Source organism: Electrophorus electricus, chromosome 6, assembly GCF_041902795.1.
Source record: "Electrophorus electricus isolate QZ-2024a chromosome 6, ASM4190279v1, whole genome shotgun sequence".
Lineage (NCBI taxonomy): Eukaryota > Metazoa > Chordata > Actinopteri > Gymnotiformes > Gymnotidae > Electrophorus > Electrophorus electricus.
The window spans coordinates 16,648,320-16,671,495 of NC_137502.1; the positions used below are offsets into that span (position 1 = coordinate 16,648,320).

At 49.9% G+C, this 23,176-nt stretch overlaps 2 protein-coding genes across 10 annotated transcripts in view; both read right to left on the reverse strand.

Annotated features, from left to right (window-relative positions):
* Positions 1-848: 848 nt before the first annotated feature.
* The window catches only part of arhgef17 (Rho guanine nucleotide exchange factor (GEF) 17), a 55,615-nt gene continuing 33,287 nt past the window's right edge, over positions 849-23,176 (reverse strand). For 3 of the 9 annotated variants that reach the window (XM_081715835.1, XM_035525037.2, XM_081715834.1), the window contains 19 exons: positions 14,973-15,050; positions 13,493-13,675; positions 10,951-11,067; positions 10,224-10,316; positions 9,860-10,036; positions 8,869-8,919; positions 8,614-8,723; positions 8,296-8,381; positions 8,081-8,199; positions 7,575-7,782; positions 7,215-7,476; positions 6,697-6,947; positions 6,061-6,301; positions 5,282-5,368; positions 5,050-5,177; positions 4,752-4,900; positions 4,314-4,488; positions 3,911-4,183; positions 849-3,674 (listed from right to left, as the gene is read on the reverse strand). In XM_081715835.1, coding sequence (XP_081571961.1) covers positions 3,460-3,674; positions 3,911-4,183; positions 4,314-4,488; positions 4,752-4,900; positions 5,050-5,177; positions 5,282-5,368; positions 6,061-6,301; positions 6,697-6,947; positions 7,215-7,476; positions 7,575-7,782; positions 8,081-8,199; positions 8,296-8,381; positions 8,614-8,723; positions 8,869-8,919; positions 9,860-10,036; positions 10,224-10,316; positions 10,951-11,067; positions 13,493-13,675; positions 14,973-15,050 — 3,003 coding nt within the window. In that variant the 3' untranslated portion in view covers positions 849-3,459. Of the gene's footprint in view, positions 3,675-3,910; positions 4,184-4,313; positions 4,489-4,751; positions 4,901-5,049; positions 5,178-5,281; positions 5,369-5,857; positions 6,302-6,696; positions 6,948-7,214; positions 7,477-7,574; positions 7,783-8,080; positions 8,200-8,295; positions 8,382-8,613; positions 8,724-8,868; positions 8,920-9,859; positions 10,037-10,223; positions 10,317-10,950; positions 11,068-13,492; positions 13,676-14,972; positions 15,051-23,176 lie in introns of those variants that run through there. The other 6 variants (XM_035525034.2, XM_081715838.1, XM_081715836.1 and 3 more) reach the window with 5 other exon arrangements.
* Positions 17,698-22,546, reverse strand: LOC145658556 (uncharacterized). The gene is made up of 2 exons (XM_081715839.1): positions 21,893-22,546; positions 17,698-20,246 (listed from the first exon to the last, which is right to left on the reverse strand). The coding sequence occupies exons 1-2, from the start codon at positions 22,079-22,081 to the stop codon at positions 20,124-20,126; spliced, it is 312 nt and encodes a 103-aa protein (XP_081571965.1). The 5' UTR covers positions 22,082-22,546; the 3' UTR covers positions 17,698-20,123.

Here is a 23,176-nt window from a genome sequence, read left to right on the forward strand (position 1 = left end):
ATATACAACCGCCAGAACAAAAATGCACTGGGTCAAAGAACATCACATAGTACATGACAATGCCACCACTTTTCTGTGGCACAATTTACTCCCTGTGCAGTGATGCATGTTGGCCTTGAGCTCACCATTCAGGGAACATCAGTGTTGGGGCCATTCAGAAGCAAGCCCCGCCCCTAATTCTCCCAGCCATCACAATGACATTAAGCCTACACATCTGTTCAAAAAAAACGAGCAAGTTTCCCCTCTGAAAGCATGAACGCTATTTTTCTTCTAGAAATTTCTTTAGATTTTATCTAAAAATGACCAAATGCCAAAAAAAAGATTTGGTAAATTTTTCATATGAAAATTCGTTAAACACGATGCGGACGTGCAGAAAATGTGGGGACACTTGTAATGAAGTGATCATATCAGCCATATGAATCAGGTTTGATCCATATGCTTGTTCTTTGATTCAGGAAATGTATACATTTCACACAGCAGTTAGGGCTATCAATTTACGACATGCTCTGAACATGTTCTAAGTGCATATTTCAAAGGGTTTGTAAATACAATAACAGTATTATATGAAATAGCAGCTAAAGTGCTTCACCGAGAACATAGTAGATTGTCATCTCAGAAGGCATTTAAGCTCTCTGTTTAACAGCATGAAGATACTCAGAATATATGTGAGCATGAAACCCCAGTATACATATTTGTAAACAAGGCTATAATATGTTTATTATCAAATATATGAATGACTCTACAAACCTGTCAGTGAGGTGGGATACTGTGTTTGTGTGTGAGCAAGGGTGAGGTGTGTGTGCCCACACTCATACAAATTCTGAAATGATTAATGTCAGACTTCAAGGTCTGGCACCAGTAAAAATTTTTTAATTGCAAAGAAACCCACAGAACCATAAACAAGGAAAATAAACCCGGAGGACTGTCACGTGACCTGTAGAGAGGTTAGACGACTCTCTAAAATGCTATATAGTTCTAATTTAAATGTGGCAGCAGAGAAGACATGCTGAAGGTGGGCGTGAGGATGGACAAAAAACAAAAACCAGACAAACTGCAATAAGTATATAAAAATATGCCATCAGATTCATATCAACAACTGTGGACAGTGGGAGCACTATGTACAGAAAATAAGGCAATATATATCAAATATTTACAATAAACATTGACTTCTTTCACAAAACCAGCTGGAAGGCTACTTACACACATTTGAGACGGAATGCTGGTAGCTTTGGAATAGAGAAAGAAAAAAAAAGATTGTTTCTGCTCATTAACATATTTTTGATGGTCACTCGGTCATATGGAAATATAATTGTCAGAATGTAATCCGTAATAAGTGTCTGAAATGACAGGGAGTTTGTCTGCTTCCAAGTCTGACTGGACCTCTGCTCTGGGTTTTGTTGCTCATCTGGGGATACGGAACAACCTTCTTGGCACAAACATCCTTAAAATACTGACTAGATCAAACAGGACGCTAAAATCTGTGAATATCAGTCATTAGTTATGTAATAGCTTTGTCTTGGGCCAGGGACCATATTAACATCAATCATCACCATGGAGCTTTTTTAAATGAAGTAAGTGGATTAAGTATATTTGTATGTATTGTGTTTGGAAAGGAGCTCCACACACTGAAGTGGCAGACATGCTAGGCCGCATTCAACAACCTTATAACAAACAGAAGCAAAGAGTTGCACTACCCATAGCCTGCTGAGCTAAGCTGCCAGGCTGGAGTGTGTGTGTGTGTGTGTGTGTGTGTGTGTGTGTGTGTGTGCGTGCGCACGTGCACTCTCTCTCATTGCGTGCAACTGCACACTTGTTTTCAGTCTCGGTGTCGCACTCAAAACGAAAGAGATTGCACGACTAAATGTCAACTTGCAGACACCGAACATCCCATCTGAAAGATTAGTGTTCAGCGTGTCTGCTAAATAAACAAACAGTCAACTGTCAATTCACGCCGTCCCGTGAGACTCAGTGAGGTGACACCTCTGTCTATACTCTCACCCTCCCACGCAACAGTGACCAAGCATGAAAATTCAGCTGTCACTGGATCTTTACCTCCACGCACGGAGGGGACTTTTCAGGAAGCAAGTCTAGCCCTCTAGCCAAAATAAGCTTTTAAAACTCCGAATACTCGAAAAACAGCTACTACACTGTCAGTGTTACGTCTGCAGTGGTGTGACCGGAGTGGAACCAGGAAGTTACATGAGTGGGTCTGAGTTGACGCATATGGCTTTAGTCCACCAGACAAGAGCTTCCTCAGGAAAGATAAAGCAAAGGGAAATTCGAAAAACAAAAATGTTCTCATTATAAATTAAGTGCTGTAAAACACTGAACTAAAATCAAAAACATAAATACTGTACACAAAGTCTCTTTATTTGCCCCAACAGCTGTTGGAAAGTTGCTGCTGTTCTCCGTATACATGACTGAACTCCACCTTAACTCAAGGAAAAGAATAAGTAGATAATAAAACAAATTATATGTGATTGTGTGAAGAAGCTGACTGTGATGGACAAATATGTTTAATTCTACTGCTTACTCTCACAAATGGGCTAAGAGAGAGCCTTGCGCTTTGTGTGTGTGTGTGTGTGTGTGTGTGTGTGTACATACGATATAGTCTTTAGTAGGTACCCTATCTTTATATTGCACATTGGTTACTCATAGATAAACTCGTATCACGCTCGGCAGCTTAGCCAAGCAGAAGCATCTTCGTTTTTTGAATGCAGTCACAGTGTGAGGGAACAGTAGTTGATCACACTGGTGCCGAAGGTGTGCTGGCTATTCTCTAGAGAAGCAGAGGGGCCTGAACGTACCCCCCCCCCTCCTCCTCTGCCCCCACCGGGACCTCCATCTACCCTCAATTCAGCTTTAGTGTCCAAATGCTCGTCTGTTGTAGCCTTTGTCTCAGGAGCCGCTGGAAATGACCAATCTGCTCGTAGAAGCTCACTTCACACTTTCCATTAACATTACCATCTTTCTTTCTCTTAATTCTGTCAATCTTTGTTTTCTTCTTTTTTTTCTTCCTCTGACCGGCAACCCACCCCACTTCCTTCACGAAACCTCTTAGAACAGTGTCGCTTTTCACCTGTGGGGCTTTTTTTTCTGTGTCAGGCTTAACACTACATGTAATCAGCCCACAAGGAAACACCAAAAGCAGAGCATGACTCACTTCTTACACCAAGGTACAAAAGTGACAGAGTACAGCTCAACAACTGATCACACAACAAAACAAAAACGATAAAAGCAACCCCCTGTTTTTTTTGTGTTGTTTTCAAGTTTCTGGAATTCTCATGCACGTGGACAGCAGGCTTCTGCTCGAGCAACAGATGTTTGGAGGCTGGCCGGGGGCTGGGGGTGGTCGGTGTGATAGGGTCTCAGGACGAGCAATGCGCGCGGCCAGCGGCTGGTGTCGAGGGGCGGGGCCGGTCTCAAGATGTGGGACATAGTCCGGGAGGGGGCGGAGCCTCACACACGCCAAAGCAGCAAGTGGTTGGTGCTGTCGTCTCGCCCCACGGTCTCGCTGCTGTTGGTCAGCCTGAAGTCCTCGTAGCCGTCACCGCCACTGATGACCAGCAGGTTGGATTTGGCGGGGAGGAAGGTGGAGGCTCGGCGGTGGGTGGAGTCCACTCTCTGCAGGGCCCCACTGCTGCCACCGTTGGTGCTGCTCTGAGCCGGGTTCCCTGCAACGGATGGAGGTTAGAACGGAAAAACAGCACACCCCTGAAAGCAAGAAACTCAGCACAGAAATTGCACTCGACAACCTTTTTATATGAACACACTATGTAATAAAATAGTCCCCAAATTCTGTAAACAACTGGCGTTTAGGGAGGAGTAATCCTCCCTCGCTTTGCATCACTCATACTAACACTGTACTTCCATTTCCTGACCTACAGGGGCAGCGAGTGCACCGACACACCTTGCTCTGTCTGTGAGGGGAAGGTGACGTCGAAGCCCTCGGGCAGCTCGATGGAGGTCAGGAACCGGACGTGGCCGGTGTGGCCGTGGGCAGACCCCATGGGCAGGAGCGGCACGCGTGGTGTCCCTGCTCCTCCGCCAGAGGACACGGGCAGGACAGGCAGCGTGAGCACCACGCCCGCGCTCGTCCCAATCCACAGCACGTCCCGGCAGGCCAGCAAAGCCGTGATGCGCAAACACGCCGCCTTGTGCTGCCGGATGATGGCATCTGAGCCTGAGAGAGAGAGAGAGAGAGAGAGAGAGATACAGACAAAAAGATCAGATGAAAGAGAGATGGAGAAAAAGGATGTGATGGAGGCCCTTTTAACAGTTGGCGCTTTCTCTCTCTCTGACTCCTTTCCTACCTGCTAGCATCTTATGTACGGCAGGGGCCACGTCCACCTCGGTGAGACTCTCGTAGGTGGTAGCGTGGTAGAGGCGAACCTGGGCACTCCCCTGCAGAGCAAGCCACACGCCCTGGCCGTAGCTCACCATACAGGTGACAGAGCGTCCACTGTCCTGCCCCACCTGGAAGGAGTGCTGGAGACACACACACACACACACACACACACACACACACACACACACACACACACACACACACACACACACACACAGGAAGAAAAAAGGTGGGGCTGACAGACTGTAGCCTAAAACACACTATACACAGGAGTTGTGTCATGTGATGCAGTTATTCAAAAGAGTAACTCTTCATAAGAGCATAAAATTGTTCATCTTAGTTTGTAGGTGCACTGCCTTGGCCAATTCATCACAGGGGCAGCTATTGTGCATGTCAGGCTTACCTCCTGTGCTAAAGTGCTGGTGTTGAGAATGAGGATCCGGTTCTGACAGCCACACCACAGTTTGCCTGCTACTGGAACCATCTTAGTGACGGGACCGCTCGGGGAACCCAAGCACAATGCCTGCGAGCTCTGAGCATCCCAGAAACTACCTGTGTGTGTGTGTGTGTGTGTGTGTGTGTGAGAAAGAGAGAGAGAGAGAGAAGCAGGAGGGCAGAAGAGAGAGTGAGAAAGAGAAGAAGGGTGGAGTGTAAGTAATGACGCAATGCATAATAGTAATAATATGAGCAACAGTAATAACCTGCCAACTCACGCTGATCATCAGGTCTGTATTCCGTCATTACAGCTAAGCCGGGCTTACCTGCTTCCCTCTGATAAACAATCACTTCGCCGTTTGCAAGTGACACAAAGACCTTGTTGTCAAGATACCTTGAACAGGGAAGAGAGAGCAGGGAATTGTTACTGTCTGTTGGGTCATTAGAGGTCAGCGGCGGTCACGGAGGCCGTGGAGCCGTTCACGCCGGGTAGCTTACAGAATGCACAAGATGGCGGCAGAATGCTGCATCTTCATGCTGTTCTTCCTGTTCCGGATGTTGTCAGAGGACTGGTACACATGGATGCTGGAAACATGCAGGGAGAAGGCCAGTGTTACAGACAGATCTCTTCATTTGTCTGAACTGTACAACTCACACAAACAACTCTCATAGAGGCTACAGCTCACACACAGACAGACACTAACTCTCACAGACGCTACAGCTCACACAGCTGGGCCACTCCACCATCTCCTTGTGTGTGTAGCTGTCTCTCACATACTCTGCTAGTCGAAAGTTTGAACATACTCTTTTTTTTCTATTTTTGACATTTTAGATTTGTTTTTTTACACAGTATTCTCTTAACCAGTTTCATGAAGCAGCCACCTACGATGCTTTTCTATGTTGAAGAATTTCTCACCTATGCAGAGCACTTGTAGGGCTAAGGGGCTTTAAAACTCATTTTTATTTTGTTAATATAAAAAAAAAAACCCCATATTTTTATTGTTTTGGGAATCAATAAATACACAGACTACGAATGTTCACCATTTATGTTTAAAAACGAAGACAACCACAAACCTTAGCCTACTCAGTCACGCGGTAATTGAGTGATTTTGCTGAGGACCCTGCCCTCTTTGTTACGTATTGGCTGGTCAGGCGTTTCTCATCCCATCACCACACCGCCAGGCAAGCGGGAATGCAGAAACGGAACAGCGGCTAAACTAAAGCTACAGCTGGCGAAACGGCACGGCCCCTGCCGCGGGCGTCTCACGGCCACCCACCAGCCGCCCTCGGTGCCCAGCCACACGGAGCTCTGGTAGGCCTCGGGGTCCATGCTCAGCAGGTCCTCCAGGCTGGCGCGCGTGAAGGAGCCGCGGCTGGAGCGCCGGATGGCGCGCCCGTCCACGGCGCTGTCGGCGCGGAGCCCCTGCAGCCCGAACGCTCCCGCCCCGCTGAACTCTTGCTCCTCCTCTGAGCTGGTGGTCTCGGCGGCCATGTCCTTCGAGCCTGTCCCCTCATCGTCTGGGGGACAGGAATCGATACTCATCAGAAATGCGCTTATAGTTATGGCTAATATTTTAACGCCTCCCACAAAGGGGAATTCAGATCGCCATCTCAGCCACAAAATAACAAAAACTGTACCAAGCATCCAAATATAGTTAAATAAAACAGAACCTAATTTACTGGGTGAAGGAATCGTCATTACATTATATTAGGTAGTAATTTACATATGATAATCATGCACACAATGACTATTAATTTGTTAGTAATTAGGCTTTTAATGACATCCATTAGGGAATTATTAAAATTACATTATTCCTAATTACATTTAATTTCTCATTGCCTCAGTGCAGTAGAGACAAGGAGGACTATGACTACGAGGAGGAGGAAGGTGTGGGGTGAGCGTGTGGACTCACTGCCGTAGCTGGAGGAGATGGTGGAGTGGGAGGCTTGGCTCTGCAGTGTGGACGAAGGGCTCGGGGAGTCTTCGTCGTCAGTATCGTCGCTGTCGAAGGGCACCAGCTCGGGCACAGGTGAGGCGTGGGGCTCGCTAAGCTCCAGGGAGGAGCCCGAGATGGAGATGTGGAGCTGGGGCTGGCCAGAGGGGGCGGGGTTTGGCTTGGAGGGGGCGGCGACCACGGCAGAATGCCGCGACTCTGCGTGCTCTCTGTGGGGTCGGGACACCGGAAAAAGATGCTTTAAAAAACAAAACCAAAGGAAAAGAACCACACAAACATAAGCAGCATGGCTTCCCAGACGCACCACCTGTGCCCTGTTGTCCTGTAGCAATATAGCCAGATTTCAGAATCCTGTCAGTACAGGCCTAACAAAATCCGAAACTAAATGTAAATGGCCCCCAAAACCCACGCAGACTCGGAGAGAAGGCTCGAGGGCGATTTCGGAGACCTCGTTGCCCAGAGCAGGATGGCCTCACCTGCCCTTGAGGCCCGGCACGGCGGCGATGCAGACGATGCGCGCGGAGCAGACGGCGATGCACGCCTCCACCGTGGGCTCACGACGGATGTTGAGCAGGCACACCTGGCCCACATAGCCATCACTATTGCACACCCACACCTCGCACGTGTCCTCTGGGCAGCTGTGGCTCGGCGAGGCGCACGAGAACTGCATGCCGCTGCGCGTCTTCATGATGGGGATAGCCTTGAGGAACTCGGGGTCCCACTGGTCCTTATTCATGGCTGCGGGGGAGGGAGCGAGGCGCCATGGGTCAGGCGGGGGTGTGGGGAGAGAAGCATGCGACGGAGGTGACGGTGGACGTGATGGAGGTGATCCTTACCCAGCTTCTTCTTGGCCTCCTCGAAGGCCTGCTCGAAGGTGCTGCGCGCATCCGGGCTCCCGAACTCGAAGACGAAGGAGCCGTCGGCAGACGCCGTGGTCAGCTCCAACTTGGTGGGCAGGAAGGCCATGCTGAAGGCCAGAGACTGCTTCTCAGCCAGCTCCCTGTGCACCGACGCCATCAGATCCTTTATCACGTCGTCCAGACTCTGAGAGGGGAACGGAGCCGGTAGGAGATTTGGCGCATCTTTAGTGTGTCAGTGTGGTCAGCCTGCCACAACCCTGATCACCGGCAGCTAGAGGTTAATATTTATCAGTTTATTTTTTCTTTTAAAAGAGTAAGGCCATTTGATCATTATCACCAACTTCCCACCAATCACAAAACATAACCTGTGCACTTTCACTTTTTTTGGGGGGGGGTGGGGCTTGAAAGAGAGAATGACAAAGATGATCAGAGTGTGTGTGTGTGTGTGTGTGTGTGTGTGTGTGTGTGTGCGTAAAACTCACCTGGTGTGGAAAGCTGAGGGTCTCGGATAGTTTGCTGATTTGGCCAAGGGTGCTAAGGTCCTCATCCAGACGGCTGATTGTTTTCTGGATGGCATCTCTGTTGGTAGCCTGATTGGCACCTTCAACATGGAAATGATTCAAAGGATGAAAACTACACCTCCCATAATGCTTCAGTTACTCTCACCCAAAATAACTGGTGCAGATGGAAGGCTTACCTTTCACTAATTCTATATCTTCCAAGGGCAGTTTCCACAGAAACTTATATTTACTTGAGGTGTCAATGACACTAGCAGCGGAATATCTGAAATGGTTTGGGACAAACGAACAAATTAAACACAGTTCAGGATATCTGACACACTGGTGGATCACAATACCAAAGAACAACAACTTTAAAGCTGAATTATTACATTATCGGAATCATTAGCAAAGAAAATGAATGTACTGCTTCAGCAAAGTTTCACCAAAGAACATGGAGCAAAATCTGCTTTGCGCTCTGCCCACTTGAAGCCTAGTCGGTACACAGAGGAACTCACAGACTCATGGAGCTTCGGCGCAGAGAGCCTGACTTCCTTTTCAAAGTGGTGCAGATGAGTAGGTCACTGAACAAGAACAGAGAACGGTCCTTCTTCCCACCGACCGTTTTCTACACACACACACACACACACACACGCACACACACACACACACACACAGCGAGAGCGAAGGAGGGTTAGAGAGAAAGAGCCCGATGTTGAACTGATGTCTTGTCCAGAGTTCATTTCTTGACTGAAGGACTGGGCCTCTCTTACCGCCTCCATCACCATTTCCTGTCTCAGGAACTTCCTCTGAGGATGCAGGATCTGAGAGGAAATGACATCATCCTATTAGCTACCTCACCTGTGTAGATGTTTAAAATAGCTCTGGTATTTGTGGTAAAAGTACTACAAATCAAAAGGGTGACAGATTAATCTATGACAGACACAAGTAATGACATTTCAGATTTCAATAGTAAGAATTAGATACAATCCAATTAAAATCATGCTACTGTGATTAAATTCTCATTTTTAATTTATACAACACGCATTATTCAAAATTTCCTGTCAGATTTTTTTTTTTTTTACCAAACCATCTCTCAACACATTCTCCCCTTATTTGGCCATTCTATTCAACAACAGCTTATCAAGTCTCTTAAGTGTGTGTTTCTTGGTCCAACACGGGTAAACTGGAAAACACTGTTTTCGGAGTTTTGGCTGCATTATTGTTTTCAGTCTGTCTTCCAAAGGTTCCTCTCCCACAAGAAAACACAAAAACACCAGCACATGTGTGAGTGGCTGACATATGACTCCACTGTCATTTCCGCCACTGTACGTTGTTTACATGCTGTAGCTGCGGGTGACAACAGCCATCAGAAAAAAGAGAGAGAGAGAGAGAGAGAGAGAGAGAGCGCGTCTTTGTCCGGACAGATAAAGAAGTCAAGCATGTCAACATGAAATGAAAACACCTACTGTAGTAATCAGCATGGTGACGGGTTCTGCTATTTCGGAGCATTATAGTATGATGACCAGTGTTTTCTCAACGCTACGTTTCCCCTTATCCACACTACAAAACCGAAGCTGCTTTGTTCAGAATGACCCCCTTTGGTGTGTGGATTTGAAAAGGTGCTTTTTCAGTGATGGTAAGCACCGTTTCTGTGTGGATGAATTGGCATAATATATGAAAACGGAAGTGTTTTCCAATTTATCCATGTTGACGTGGACTAGGCTTTACATGCTCCACTATCTGTGCGTGTGCGCGCCTTACGTGTTCTACTCCCTCTATGTGGGCCTCGATCTCCTGCATCACGCGTGTCTCACGCTCCACCTCCTCCGCATTACGCCGGCCCTTGTTAATCCTCTCAGCCAATCGCTTTATGTTCTTCTGAGCGTCCAGCAGAAAGGGGTGGTCTGGGTGGTCTTCTGGAGTGTGTTTCAGAAGATCCTGACACACACACAATAAACACAAAAACCTCTTACTTCTTACTAGCCAATCTGAAAATTTCACAAGATGATGATTTCATCAAGGAAGTAAGAATTGATGATGAGAACTACAGGCAGCGAGACTGGAGTTGAGACAGGCAGAGATACTGGTGATGGAGACAGGCGGAGAGACTCAGTGGGCTGCTCACTTTGACCAGAAGTTCATAGCGTGGGATGCGCTGGACAGGCTTGATCATCAGATCCCCTAGTGCCTGCTTCTCCTTATTCTCCCGCATGCTTTGCTGCCATGGAGAGAGAACAATGGGGAAAGAGTCTATGTTCAAGCCATCCCCCTGAAGACTGGAGAAATCCCCCTTAAGACTGCAGTAAAACATCAGTAAGGCCTGCTAAGGCAGCCCAGTGCCTACGTCATTGCTGTTAATTTGAGAGGCTGCCACTAGGGGGCAGCAAAACTGTTTTAGTGGCGTGCCACAAACCCAGCTGAAGCTTGTTATTGTTATGAGAGACTTAATATTGTGAGCTTCAATACACTTTAATACTCTAAGAGAAGGACACATGGAAAAAGTAAAGAAAAGGCAACAAAATACATCTTCTGTTAAAAACCTTCAGTTTATCTTCCAAACCGCTACTTTATAAATTGTTGCTTTTCAATTTACATCAGATGAAAAACAGTTGCTTGAGTTTTCCATTTCCTTTCAGAGGATGGCAGGACAAAGAGAAAATAACATAAAATGTTTCCTGCTAAAAGACCATGTAATTATCAATCACTGCTGAATCCTACAGCTCCAGAGACCATGCCTTTCTACATTCCTTTCCCACTGCGAATCCCATGGGAAAAGCCTGCCTTCAAGAACACCAATGGAAGCTCACTCACTCACTTCACTCACTCACCTCACTCACTCATGAAAAGCTTACCTCTAAAAACTTCATAAACGCAGGCTTGGCTTCCTTGGCAACCCTCACTGCGTCTTTGGCATTCATGAAGTTATCAATATACGCTGAGTAAATATTGGCCAGCACTTCTTTGGAGAACTGTGAAAGGAGACAGAATAGTAACCATCAGTGTAAGCCATGGCTCAAACATCTGCCAGGGATCCGTGTCAGCAGACTCATTCGTTTCCTCTATAGAGGAAGTCGCCAACCCTACACTTGGATATTTACTTTTCCGTAGGTTTCACCCCAACCGAAATCCATCACACTTTATTTGGACAGTCAAGGACCTCTGAAGTCAAGGATGTGATGGAGCTGGCCAGGGGAGGAGCTCTACGAACAGGATGAGAGCTAAACTCTGCTGGAGGGCAGATCTGCAGGTCCAGGCTTGGTGACCACTGGTCCACCGTTCCAATGAGGGGACGCAGAAGGTTAGTGTGAGCTGGCTGCTGGGTCAACTACCGGTAAATGGCTGCTGTGCAGTGATGTACATCAAACGCTATTAGGAAAACTTACTGGGAATTACTGGAAAAGGACAGCCACACACACACACACACACACACACACACACACACACACACACCTTTTTAGGCATGTCTGAATGGACAAATATAGGAAAGGTAGAGAGAGGGAAGGCATGTGGAGAGGGCATATGGAATGCTCGTTAACATCCATCATGCAGGAGACTGTGCACATGGGAGGGAATCAGCAGACATGAACAGCAGCACTGGAGACCTTCCGTAGAACGGGAGGAGAGACGAGGCCGATCTCGGCGTTCTCCAGGGATCGTTGCGTTATTGAACACGCCCTTTCTCACACCACCATCTGCCGGCCAATCAGGGCGCTTCATTCCGCCCCCACGTCTACCGAAGCATTCAGCTCTCCTTCCTTTTCACTCATCCGCCCGTCCTCCGTAATTCATGCCGTGAGCGGCGCGGCTCACGTTTGAACGCGGCGTCACGCGAGCGACTGCGCGTGGGATGACGCGCGAGCCGGCCGATTACACGCTTGCACGGCGGACTGCTCCTGTTACCCTCGCATGACGGGAACCTCGTCCTCTCCGCAGCCTGGCCAGAATAACTGGACTGTAACCAGCGGAGCGCTGAGAACTGTTACACCGAGCAATAACAAACTGTAATTAGTTCAGCTGCAAGACGACACACACACACACACACACACACACACACACACACACACACACACACACACACACACACAGATACACAAGACATAAAAACTACTCGTTTCTTGTTTGTTCTTTAGCATTTCTGTGGTAGCGGTGCTGAGGGTTTGTTGTGAGGCTGAGGGGTGATGCTACCCCACAGTAAAGCCACTGAGGTGACGGAGATTAGAGACCCCTGCCAAGACCCAACAAAGGTATGGAGGAAGAGAACGGCAAGACAGAAAGAGAGAACGAGTGCACAGGAGAGAGAGATGGACAGATTTTAGATGGCAGGGGGTATAATCTTTTTCCTTACTGCCTCCTTTGTACACCCAGCAGGCCACAAAAGGGGTTCAGACTGCTTGTGCGATTGCCATCCAGCTACACGCACCGTCCGTGTGCGCCAGTCCACGGAACAGTCAGTTTCATAATTCACAAAGACATGTCTGGCAAGTCTTAACAGTTTCCGAGTTGTTCTTGCGCTCAGTGCCAACTCTATGCAGCTTTCACTGAGAGAGCTCCCTGTCTCAGTGAAGGTCCTGGAGGCTTTCAAAGGTGTGAGATAGGGGCAAGCTTGCCGTGCACAGGAAACAGAGATACGCATGCGACTGTGTGTGTGTGTTAGCCTACATGTGTTTATGTATTTTCTGCTTGTGTGTGTATATCCATAGGTCTGTATTGTATATTCTCAGGTCTGCTTTTACAGGCATATACTTGTGTGTATGTACGTGTGTGTTACTAAATGACAGAACAGCACCAGGGTTTCCAGCTTCTACTGGTCCTTGTAGGCCACACAGAGGCGTCCACGGTGCCTGTCTGGGCCACCCCGTCCCGGCTGGGCCCCATGGCCCTCACCAGGAAGAAATAATACACAGAAACCCTTGGACTTTACGACAGGCAGCGAACAGGACAGTCACGCCAGCCTGACTGGACCTCCCGGCCATCGATGTGCTCCAGGCCAGGGGCGCCTGCACTCATTACGCCCACAACGCTTCCTAATTACTGCCTAACGATCCTCCCTGCAGAGCAAAAGTTGGAGGACTCCGTGACTGATGACATCATCAATAATGAAGAGAGGCTCTTTTTTGAGAAAACAGAATTACATGAAACTTCCCCCCCCCCCCAGTTTTTGGCAGATTTAATTAGAGATAAATGACTTCACCAAAGGCTTTTTCTAAACTTAGAGAAAGGCCATCTTGTAATGCATTTGGCAGGGTGAGTGGCTTCTTTAAACACTCTTTCCTCTTTCATGGAGCAACAAACACTGCTTCCACTAGCACCACCCCGAACTTAACGGCGGCGCCGTTTCGGCCCAGCGGAGCGACTCCTTCCCGCCGTGGCCGGTGCGTGTGTGCGGACACTCACCGACTGCAGGAGCAGGTGGCCCACGGTCTGGCGGTCATGCCAGTCGCTGACGCATGTGAGCACCTGCTCCAAGAAGTGCTCGTGGTGCTCAAGGATCTCGGGGATCTGGTAGAACATCTCATCCACCAGAGATGGGTCGCAGAGGGGCGAGGTCTCCGCCTGCTTCAGGGGCTTCATGTAACCCTGCAGGATGAGGGGAGGAGGTGGAGGCATTTAGACAAGATTCAACATTTTAAACCCACAATGAATTCAGGCTCTTCCAGGGGAATTCACTCAGGTGTGTTGGAGGCTCGCGAAACGTGCACAGGCGCCGCAGTTGTTCGCGCATCCATCCCGGGAAACGGCGGCTAGAAGGATGGCCAAGCATTTCGGCGTTTAAGGTTTCATTTCACCGTTTAGCCATGCGGCTCGAGCTGAACGCGAGAGTCTCTGCAGGACGCAGCGAGACATCCGTCGCCGTGCGTTCTTGGCTGTACACCTGCCAGCGAACGCGTCGGAAAGCCCGTGCTACTGCAGAGAAGAGTCTGTGCGCTACGTGGTTATGCAACGCGCACGCGCGCTTGCTCCGGCGCAGGCTCTGATGAAAGGAAATACCTCCCTCCTCTCATGGGACTTGAGACCCATCAGACGCGCTCGCGCTCTCCCCCTCTTGTTTTGTCTCAGGCCCATTTTCGCTCCCCTTTAACCCGCCATCCTTTCGTTTCTGTCCTTTTCTTTCAAGAGCCCCCTCTCTCCTTGTTATAAGAGCTAAACTACACAAAGCCATGCCGTTTTCTTCACTGGCCTTTGCCAGGGGCAGTCGGAGTGGTTGCCCGAGTCACATGACCTCCATTCAGTGTTTATGGAAAGTGCTGCTGGAGGAGCGCTCCTGATTTAGCTGGGAACGGAAACACAGCGGGCGCGTAGACGGCTGCTGGCACTGCTGGCTAAAGGGGACCGTCTCACTCACTGCCGCAGTGGCTCGGCCAGCTCTCAGCGTTCCGCCGCAGAAGCCCCGCCCCCCCGTACCTTGTAGCCATGGCGACACTCCCGCAGCCAGCGCGCTCACTGGAATAGGTGGCAGTGTTTCTTTACGGCGCGCGCCTTCCATTTTCGGGACTTTTTCTGTTTGTCTGTGCTTCTAGCATCCATTCCCCCCCCCCCCCTCATTTCTCCTCTTTCTCGTGCTTTTAGCGAACTACAGTGTATCCCGAGGAGGGAATGATGGGATCTGTGTATTCCCAGTGACTGGGCTGGTCTGACACATCGCGAACACTTCACACCCCCCTCCCCACACATCTCCGTAACCCTGACTGAGGTGCATCGTTATTCAACAAATAAATACTGTGGCAAAGGCCTTTACTTTGGAAAGCAATAAGGAATCACTAGAACTGAGGGCTGTTAAATCCGTGTGCGTGTCAGTGGGTGACTCTGGGAAGGGCAGAGGGGCGAAGTGTTCCGCAAGCGTAAATGTTTTTGATGTGTGGGACAGGTGGCGCACCTGGATCAGGGTCCGTAGAGAATCCACATAAGACCGCTCGGTGTCCAGCAGGGTCATAATGACATGTCTTCTCATATCCTGTGGAGGGACACAGCACATTGAGACGTCATATAACTCCGATCCCGCAGACACACACACACACACAAAATCTAATCACACCATCGTGCACTTAGGTGTGCGCGCACATGCACGCGCACACACACACCACAAATATAGACAGTATAATGATGCGAACTGGCTTGCGTTTAATCAAAATAAGAGTTTCCTGTTTACTCCATCATATCTGCACATGGAGCCAAATATCTGTCTGCTTCTTAACAGGGGTTGTGATGCCAGTGCACTGGAGCAGCGCTGAAGACCGTAGCCCTGCCGTCACTAATGGATCGGCCGTTCCCTGGTCATACACGCAGTACGTGCTACTTACAGTACATTCATGGTCATTTAAGTGGCACACTTGAGCTGTGCCGGAACGGAGTTTAAATAATGGAGAGGCAGTTGCTAGAAGAAGCCCGAGGGGAGAAACAGGGAGAACAGAAAGAGAGCGCGAGAGAGAGAGAGAGAGAGAGAGAGAGAGAGAGCGCACGAGAGAGAGAGAGCGCGCGCACATGTGTGTGAGTGAGAGTGTATGGTACAACCTGTAGCTGGGAGGCACGGTTGTTCTCTTTGTGGGTTCATGTGGTGTTAACCACATCCCCACACTCAGGTCTCTGTTCTGTAATATCGCGGCCTTGCGCCGGGCTGTGTTCGGAGGACCGACCACACCTGACCACACACCGTTCCCAGGAGGACATGGGGGCAGCCAGCTGATCACAGGCATGGAGCACTTCAGCTCGATGCTACACCATGACGCATCGGGCGCTCACATCCACTCTATTCTGAGGCATTGTTACCTCCTCTCGCTCCGCGGAGCACGCTGAGGAGGCTGGTCACCCTGCCGGCCGTGTGGAGGAGGCCGGAGCGCGTGGAGCTAGGCTGCCATATGAGGACAGGCGAGCAGCAGGCTCTACTCAGAGCGGCAGATTAGTAAATGTTTGGAGTCATTTAAACACGCTTCAGCAGGAGGTTTGCACAGCAGGGTAGACAAATAGATGACTAAACACAGCACATGGCCAGCGGCTCGCCACAAATATCACCAGCATAGACGAGTGAGTCTAGAGGGAGTATAAAACAAACACACACACACACACACACACATACACAGACACACACATATATATATATACTTCTGTTAGGGTGCTTTTTACCTGCACAACCTGAACTTTGGTCTAAATAATAACATCCCACAATGGCCTAGTAGCCCCAGCAGGAGGAAATATGTGCCCATGGTACTAAAACTAATGGGGGAGAGTGTAAGTGAGGGAGCGAAAGAGACAGTATATAGTCATACCAGATGGTTCTGCGTATTCCTGAGATATCTGTCAAATGGCTAAATGTCAAAGGACATCTAAAGAGTTTTGGAAAGGTTCTGATTCTCATATCCTCTTTCTGACAGTCCACCATTACGTAGACATTGTATAAAATCAGAGCTACTATTTAAAATCAGCAATCTTTCAAATCATGAGCAGAGTAAACGTGTGTCCAACAGGGGCATGAGCTAATCACTCTCCCCTCAGCACCCCACCCACACACACATACACACCCACACACACCTCCCACTTAAACCACTAGCATCAACCTTTCACAAAAACACTTCATCTTCATAACTGAAGGAATGGTTTGAATCCAACCTGTTTACCGAGCGTAAACAAAACCCATAGGCGCCCGGCTTACGTAACCTTACATAACCTCGAGGAGCGCTTTGTGCACTTACGTACTTCAGCAAATATCGCTCCCTGTGTAATACATGGGGCGTAATTAAAGTGGTTATATTAGTCTGAAGTGTGTTCCTCATGCAGAGCGGTGTGACCCGGGCAGAAATGGGAGCGCTCTTGATGTGCCTGTACCACCACTCCATGTGGCCTAGAGAGGGAGAGAGAGAGAGAACACAAGGAACCGTAGACTCCTACCAGCGAGGACGAGGAAGAGGAGGGGGGGTGGGAAGCAGACAGGACGACGGACGGACCTGTTGACAACACCAGGGCGGATGGGTGGTGAGGGTGCGTGGGTAGCAAAATAACATGCTTCGCCCCCTGAGGTAAAAACCTTCGCCAGGGTCACATATGAAGCAAACGAGCGGCGGAGCCGTGCAACTTCCGAGCTTGAATTCTGGTCGGAGGGCCGTGTGGGAGTGATGTTAAATATTCACGAGGGGTACTTGTTACGCAGGATGGCGTGGGAGCAGGCAGCATCGCGAGCTTGGCCTGCTGTCCGCCAGAGACGGACACGGTGCCAGCACCGTGCGACCAGGGCCAGTCGGCCCATGACTCGGACGTCTTTCGAAGTGCAAAGAGCAGCCCTGTAGTATTTGTTCTCCACTTCTTATAGTGCGACAGGATCACCGCGGTGCTACTGCGTGCGAGCTGCATTCAAGGGGCGAATGGAATGGAGACCTTAAAATAATGAAACTCTCAGGAATTTCATGCTATAGACTGATATGGACTGACATTAAATATAGAGAGGGTACAAGCCCTCTACACCACGTCCACCTTCCTCCGCAACGGGACAGACAGGGACGCGCTCCAGGCTGGAGCGACCAAGCGGAGCTCCTTACAGTGCCTGCCATCACTCTGCCCCTCTCTCCAGCAGCCGATCGGGGAATGTAGCACACGGGTGAGAAGAACGCCATCCCGGGAAATCATGGGAGAGTGGCCTGGGTAAAATGAAAGCTTGCGTGGCGGTACTCGTCAGCGGGACCAACTGAACACGCAGGAGTACATGTTCATCGGACTGGAATAGTAGAAGGAAGCAAAATACATTTTACGGCTCGCTTATGTTTTTCGCCTCCTGCCTTTGTAATATTTATCTGTATTCGATTAGTTACCCCTGAGTCTTGACTACCGAGTTAAATAAGGGCAGATGCACTTCAGTCTGAAGAGTATGCCTTGTTCTAGCCTTGCAACTGAAGAGCACTTATCAGGTTAAGCTTATTAAATACAATCAACTTATTCACGTCAGTTCCTGCTGTTTGTGTGTAATGTCCAGAGTTGATCCATTTATGTCGTGAGAGGTAACTCAGTTTGCATGGCTTGTAATGCAGGAACAAACCATCATCGTCGTCATCATCATCTGCAGAGTACTACACAAGTCCAACATTCCCCAGCACTAAAGACCTGAAGAGTGTTGGTAATTATGTGTACATGGAGGCCGTATGTAAAAGGGGGTGCTAATAAACGCAAAAGGGGTGTCCGTTTGTCTAGTTCTGGTGTAGCCCTAAATGGCAGCTTTCCGAGGCCAAAAAAGAGAGGCTGCCGCTTTATAAAGCGCGCTTGTGTGGACAGACGTATGCACCCGGTTCCTTTCTGAATCTTTGCTAATGCCTGAGATCTGCTTCTGCTACTGATCCTGTGCTGTTCGGAGACCCACAAAGTGTTCCGCCTCATGGACAGACTGCTGTTTACTTTCTCCTGTAAGCCATGAACTCAAATCTCCTCTTCCTTGTCTGGGAAGGTGAGAGCTTCTTTCAAACGCCAGACAGTCATCACCTTCTCCTTGTGGTGCACTCAATTGCAAATTAGACAGATTGGACCGCCAGCAGCCGATCTGACGGGCCCAGATTAGGTTTGCTATATTCAGTTCCTCAGCAAAATGACATTGGCGTTCCCATGGAACAAGGATGCCTCCACCTCAGGCTCGTTAGTCGACAGGGAGGCCGGATGCAGCCAGCAGGCCCCTGTCCTCTCGGCCCATCCAGCTCGCCCCACGGCCCGCCCTGGTCTCGGTGCGGCACGGAGCCGCAGCCTCAAGGGCCAAGACCGAAGGGAGGTGCGCCAACCCAGGACCAGGGGGATGGTTGGCGCACCGCCTGCCTGGGCCTCGTTGGTATGGTGGGGCTGGCATCTGGTTCTGCGAGAGAGCTCATTTCCTTCTAAAACAGGCGCTGGAGGCCTGAGGATGTAGTGACTTAGTAATGCTAAAGTACTTCTGCCAAACTTTACAGCTGCAATAAAGTGAGTGCGTGTGCGTGCACACACAGTTGCATGTACACACGCAAACACATGTGTTTCAACTACCCACTGCTATCCATTTTTCACAGCTTTCACAGTTTTAAACCTTTCACAGCTTTTATAGTTTTATAGTATAAATGCGTTTATAGTAGCCACAGAGCAACACACCTGGAATAACCGATACACAACCTTCAGATCTCAAATCAACTGCACTTCTTGCTGGTCCATTCTAAACGCTTCTGGACTGCACTAAATATATTTATTTGATTACCAACCAGTCATGCGAGAGGCAGAGATAAAGTAACCACTCTGAATCTGTGGAAGAGGCTCACACACATGGCAATGCTTGTTAGAGAAACATTACACTCCAAGGTGAAGGGGGTTAGGGGTGTGTGGGTGTGGGGCCAAGCTGTCGGAGGAATATTCCGATCCCGAGGATCCGGAGCACTTGTGGCTGGCGGAGTTGCCTAGCGCCTGGATCGGACGCTGGCACTCCTGCCCCTCCTCCTCTCCGCCGGTCCGCAACTCCTGCTGTCGTCGTCCCCTTCGCGAATACCTCCGTGACGGGCGTCCGTGGCTACGGAAGCGAAGACACTGCTCCCAGTTGCCAGGTTTTCTGGTTCCTGTTCTGAGGCTCCAGCCACCTTCCGAGCCAGAAGGGGTGCTGCTCAGGCTGCGTGCCAGGAATGACAATCCAGGTGGTCATGTGCGACATGCATGAGCACAGGTCCCTTCTGACCCAACCGCGTGTTGTGCCCGTTACCGATGGTGGGTTTGTCCCCAGGCCGAGACCTCGTGGAGAGAACAGCGGAGGGACATCAGTGCAGCAAGTTGGTCAGCCTCCATCTTCACACTGGGGAAGATGAAATCAGCACAAAACCAGCATAACACCAGCGTCATGCCGAGAGCCCAGCCCATGCCTAATTCTCCTCCTGCGTTCCAGGACATTGTCTGTGTTTCTGCACAGAGGAGTGATGCAAGGAGAGAAAATCTTACTCTCACGCTCCCAAGGAAGCCGGCTTTCCATCCGGCCAGCGGGGCACAGCCAGGATCACTGGGAACTGCCCAGAGAGAGTGGACCAGAGGCCCCGTGATGCCTCACGACCAATCAGACACCTTTCTGCCTCCAGCTGTTCTCTGCGTGCTGGTGCCAGACTTCCAGGCCTAGCTGGACGCGCCAGTTAGTTTTGGCTATCAGAGAACGTCCAGACGTGGAAGGGAGTATGAGAGACTAGAAAAATGACAGGAATGGGGGGAAAAAAGATGAAATCGAGCAGTGAGGAAAGATGAAAAGAAGAGAAAAGCCCAAGAAAGGAAAGGAAAAACTCTCCATTTTCACTGTAAATGCCATGGGAAATCTCACATCATCTCACTGGTCCACATGATGTGAAAGAACACCATATCACCTCTCCCATCCCCCACACCAGCAGGACTGAACCATTACCTCAAGGGACGGGGGCGGGGAGCAGTAAATAACAGAACACTAATACCGCAACAGTAATAACATTCACAAGGCAAGAAATGTGAATGTTATTACCGTTGCAGTATTAGTGTTCTGTCATTTGAGACGTGACGTACATTGAACATTGAAATGACTACTGAGAAATCAAGGTATATTAAGAATTTTTTTTAAAAATACACATCTCAATCACATGATCAAGCTAGCTAAACAGCATTCAGTGGGGGCACCTCCTTTCCCTGGGCCCACGCAGACAGGTAAATCCCATCTGTGCAGATTAGCAGTCAGAGTTCTCAGATTTGTTGGAGTTCCAATCCAAAATCTTTTCCTTTACAAACCTACTGCATCTCCATCCCTACCGTTTCCACTCCATTAACCGACTATTTTCTCATGAGCACCACTGGAGATGCTGTCTTGAATTGGTGCCCTCTGACCCAGTGGTTTGACACGGTGGGCAGTTATTGAGACCGAGTGCGCATACGGTAAAAACAACATGACAGCAATATCTTAAACACACCGAATTTGCATCACAAAAGCACACAGCTGCTACACGGTACTGTGTATTTAACATGATACGGACACAGTAAACCCCCTAAACCACCAGTGGGCCTGGATCTTTACACACACGCCATACACCATCGCATTACCTCTACTGACATCCAGCATCAAAGCATCAGATTTAGGGGACATGCCATGTGTCTGAGTGGTTTAGCTGCAGGAACCGAGGAGCGTCGTCGAGTGACCAAAGCGTGAGTGTGTGGGAGGGCGTTGAGCAGGGCGGGGCTGTAAACAGACAGGCAGGCAGGCAGGCACGCACGCACACACACAGGAATACAGTACGGGGCAGACTGCTGGCTGATTGGAAGTGGGAGGGGCTGACTAATCACATGGTTCACCCGCTGCCGAATTAGTCGGCTCTAATTCTATTAGGGGTGCGGGGACAGAAGGCAGCCTAGTGCAGTACTTACATGTGTGAGAAACACCACACACACACACACACACACACACACACACACATGCCATACCACAGAGAGAGAGACAGAGAGAGAGAGGAGCACCACTCAGCCCTGTTCTCTCGCCCCCTGTGTGAAGCGGAATCCTGTTGCTACACCTGAGCAGAAGAGGCTGGCTGAGGAGGAACAGACCACTGTCGGGTTTCTGACCGAACACCCTCTGCTGACACTCGCTCTCCGTGTTCCTCAATCCTTCCCTGTCATCCCATCAAAGCCTCCGCGAGACGAGAGCCGTGCTGCGATGAGCGTGGCAAAACCAAGAAGAAAACGTACAAATCCTGAGGCCAAAACCACGCAACAGGTGTTTTCGCTACAGCGGTGGGCCGGTGCCTGCCCGGACCACTCCGGACGAAGCCCCCCCCCCTCGCGCTCACTCGAGTCGAAAGCATACCGACTGCGCAGTACCTCTGTGCCGGTCTGGGAGCTCCCCGCTCCGGCCGCACTCCTGCAGGGCTCGGCGACGGCGGCAGGCTCCTCTCCGCCCGCTCCGCCTCGCCCTCCGCCCCCGCCGTCCTCCGCGGCGCCCTCGCCGCACTCCTGCATCTCCTCCAGGGCGATGGTGAACTGGGCGAGGGTGCGCACCATCTGCAGCATGCGGCCCGCTCGTTGGGCTCGAGTGCTCCGGCCCGGCTTGGGGTCGGTGCCGCTGCAGCTCCAACGCCGCCTCCCCGGGCCCCTGGCTAACTCCCCCGCCGGCACGCGCACCCGCTTTCTCTTCCCCCGAGCGAGGCCCCAGGAGTAGGTGCGACAGGCAGTGCAGCGTTCCGGATGACTCCCCCTCCCCGACCCGCAGCCTCCCGGGTGCGAATCTGGAGCTTTTTTAAATCGGTCGTATGGGACTAGGTAACCCACAGCCTCCTTTCTTCACTCAGGCAGAGAGTGAGAAGGAGAGAGACAGGGAAAGACAGGGAGGGAGGGAGGGAGAGAGAGAGAGAGAGAGAGAGAGAGCGAGCAGCGTACGGATTCAGTCCTCCTCTCCTCTCAGCCTTTAATGAGAGGCAGCAAACAGGGCAAAGACCGAAAGCAGCTCACCAGCAGCTCTGAGCAGCCGAGCACCGAGCGCGGCACACAGACTCAACCAATCAACATCAGATGCAGCTTAACCCCCCCCCCCCGTGTTTTTCCCCTGCACGCTATATTGCTTCAGCCTAAAGATATCAACACTGCCGTAAGGGGGAGGGGCGCCCAACATCGCTATGGCAACAGCAAGGCGGGTACTTTAGAAAAGCGGTTCATACGCAGCACATATCCCACACACAATTACAAATGCATGAGCATAACACATAGCAGTGAGTCAGCAGAGGTGTGTTATATTTACTCACACACACACACAGAGCAGAAAAGAGACTATTACTACATATAGTTAAAGGGGTGAGGACCCAACCGTGCAGTCGTGTGTAAGTACTAGGCTGAAGAGGAAACTGGTGTTTTAAGATACTTTTCCAATGCATGGTACCGGAGCTGTGCTACTCGACTCAACCGGACTTTTGTAGTCCTGTAGAAGACAGAATGTAAACAATAGAGCACAGCACAGCAGCACTAGCTAGTTCATGTTATCTGTGACACATCTCCCTTGGCCTGACAGTACAGCGACTGTTCTGTCTGATCGGCTTGTTTGGGACCTCGATGGAGGCCAAAAAAGTACCAGGTACAATCCACGACTTTTCCAGATGTTAAACCAAAAAAGGT

Bases quoted from the DNA above. Each gene is read 5' to 3' on its own strand.
- LOC145658556 (XM_081715839.1), bottom strand. From the start codon at position 22,081: ATGCTGCAGATGGTGCGCACCCTCGCCCAGTTCACCATCGCCCTGGAG. The intron at 20,247-21,892 runs GTACTGCGCAGT...TCATTTTTCTAG, and splicing joins GCTCCCAGACCGGCACAGAG to TCTCTCATACTCCCTTCCAC.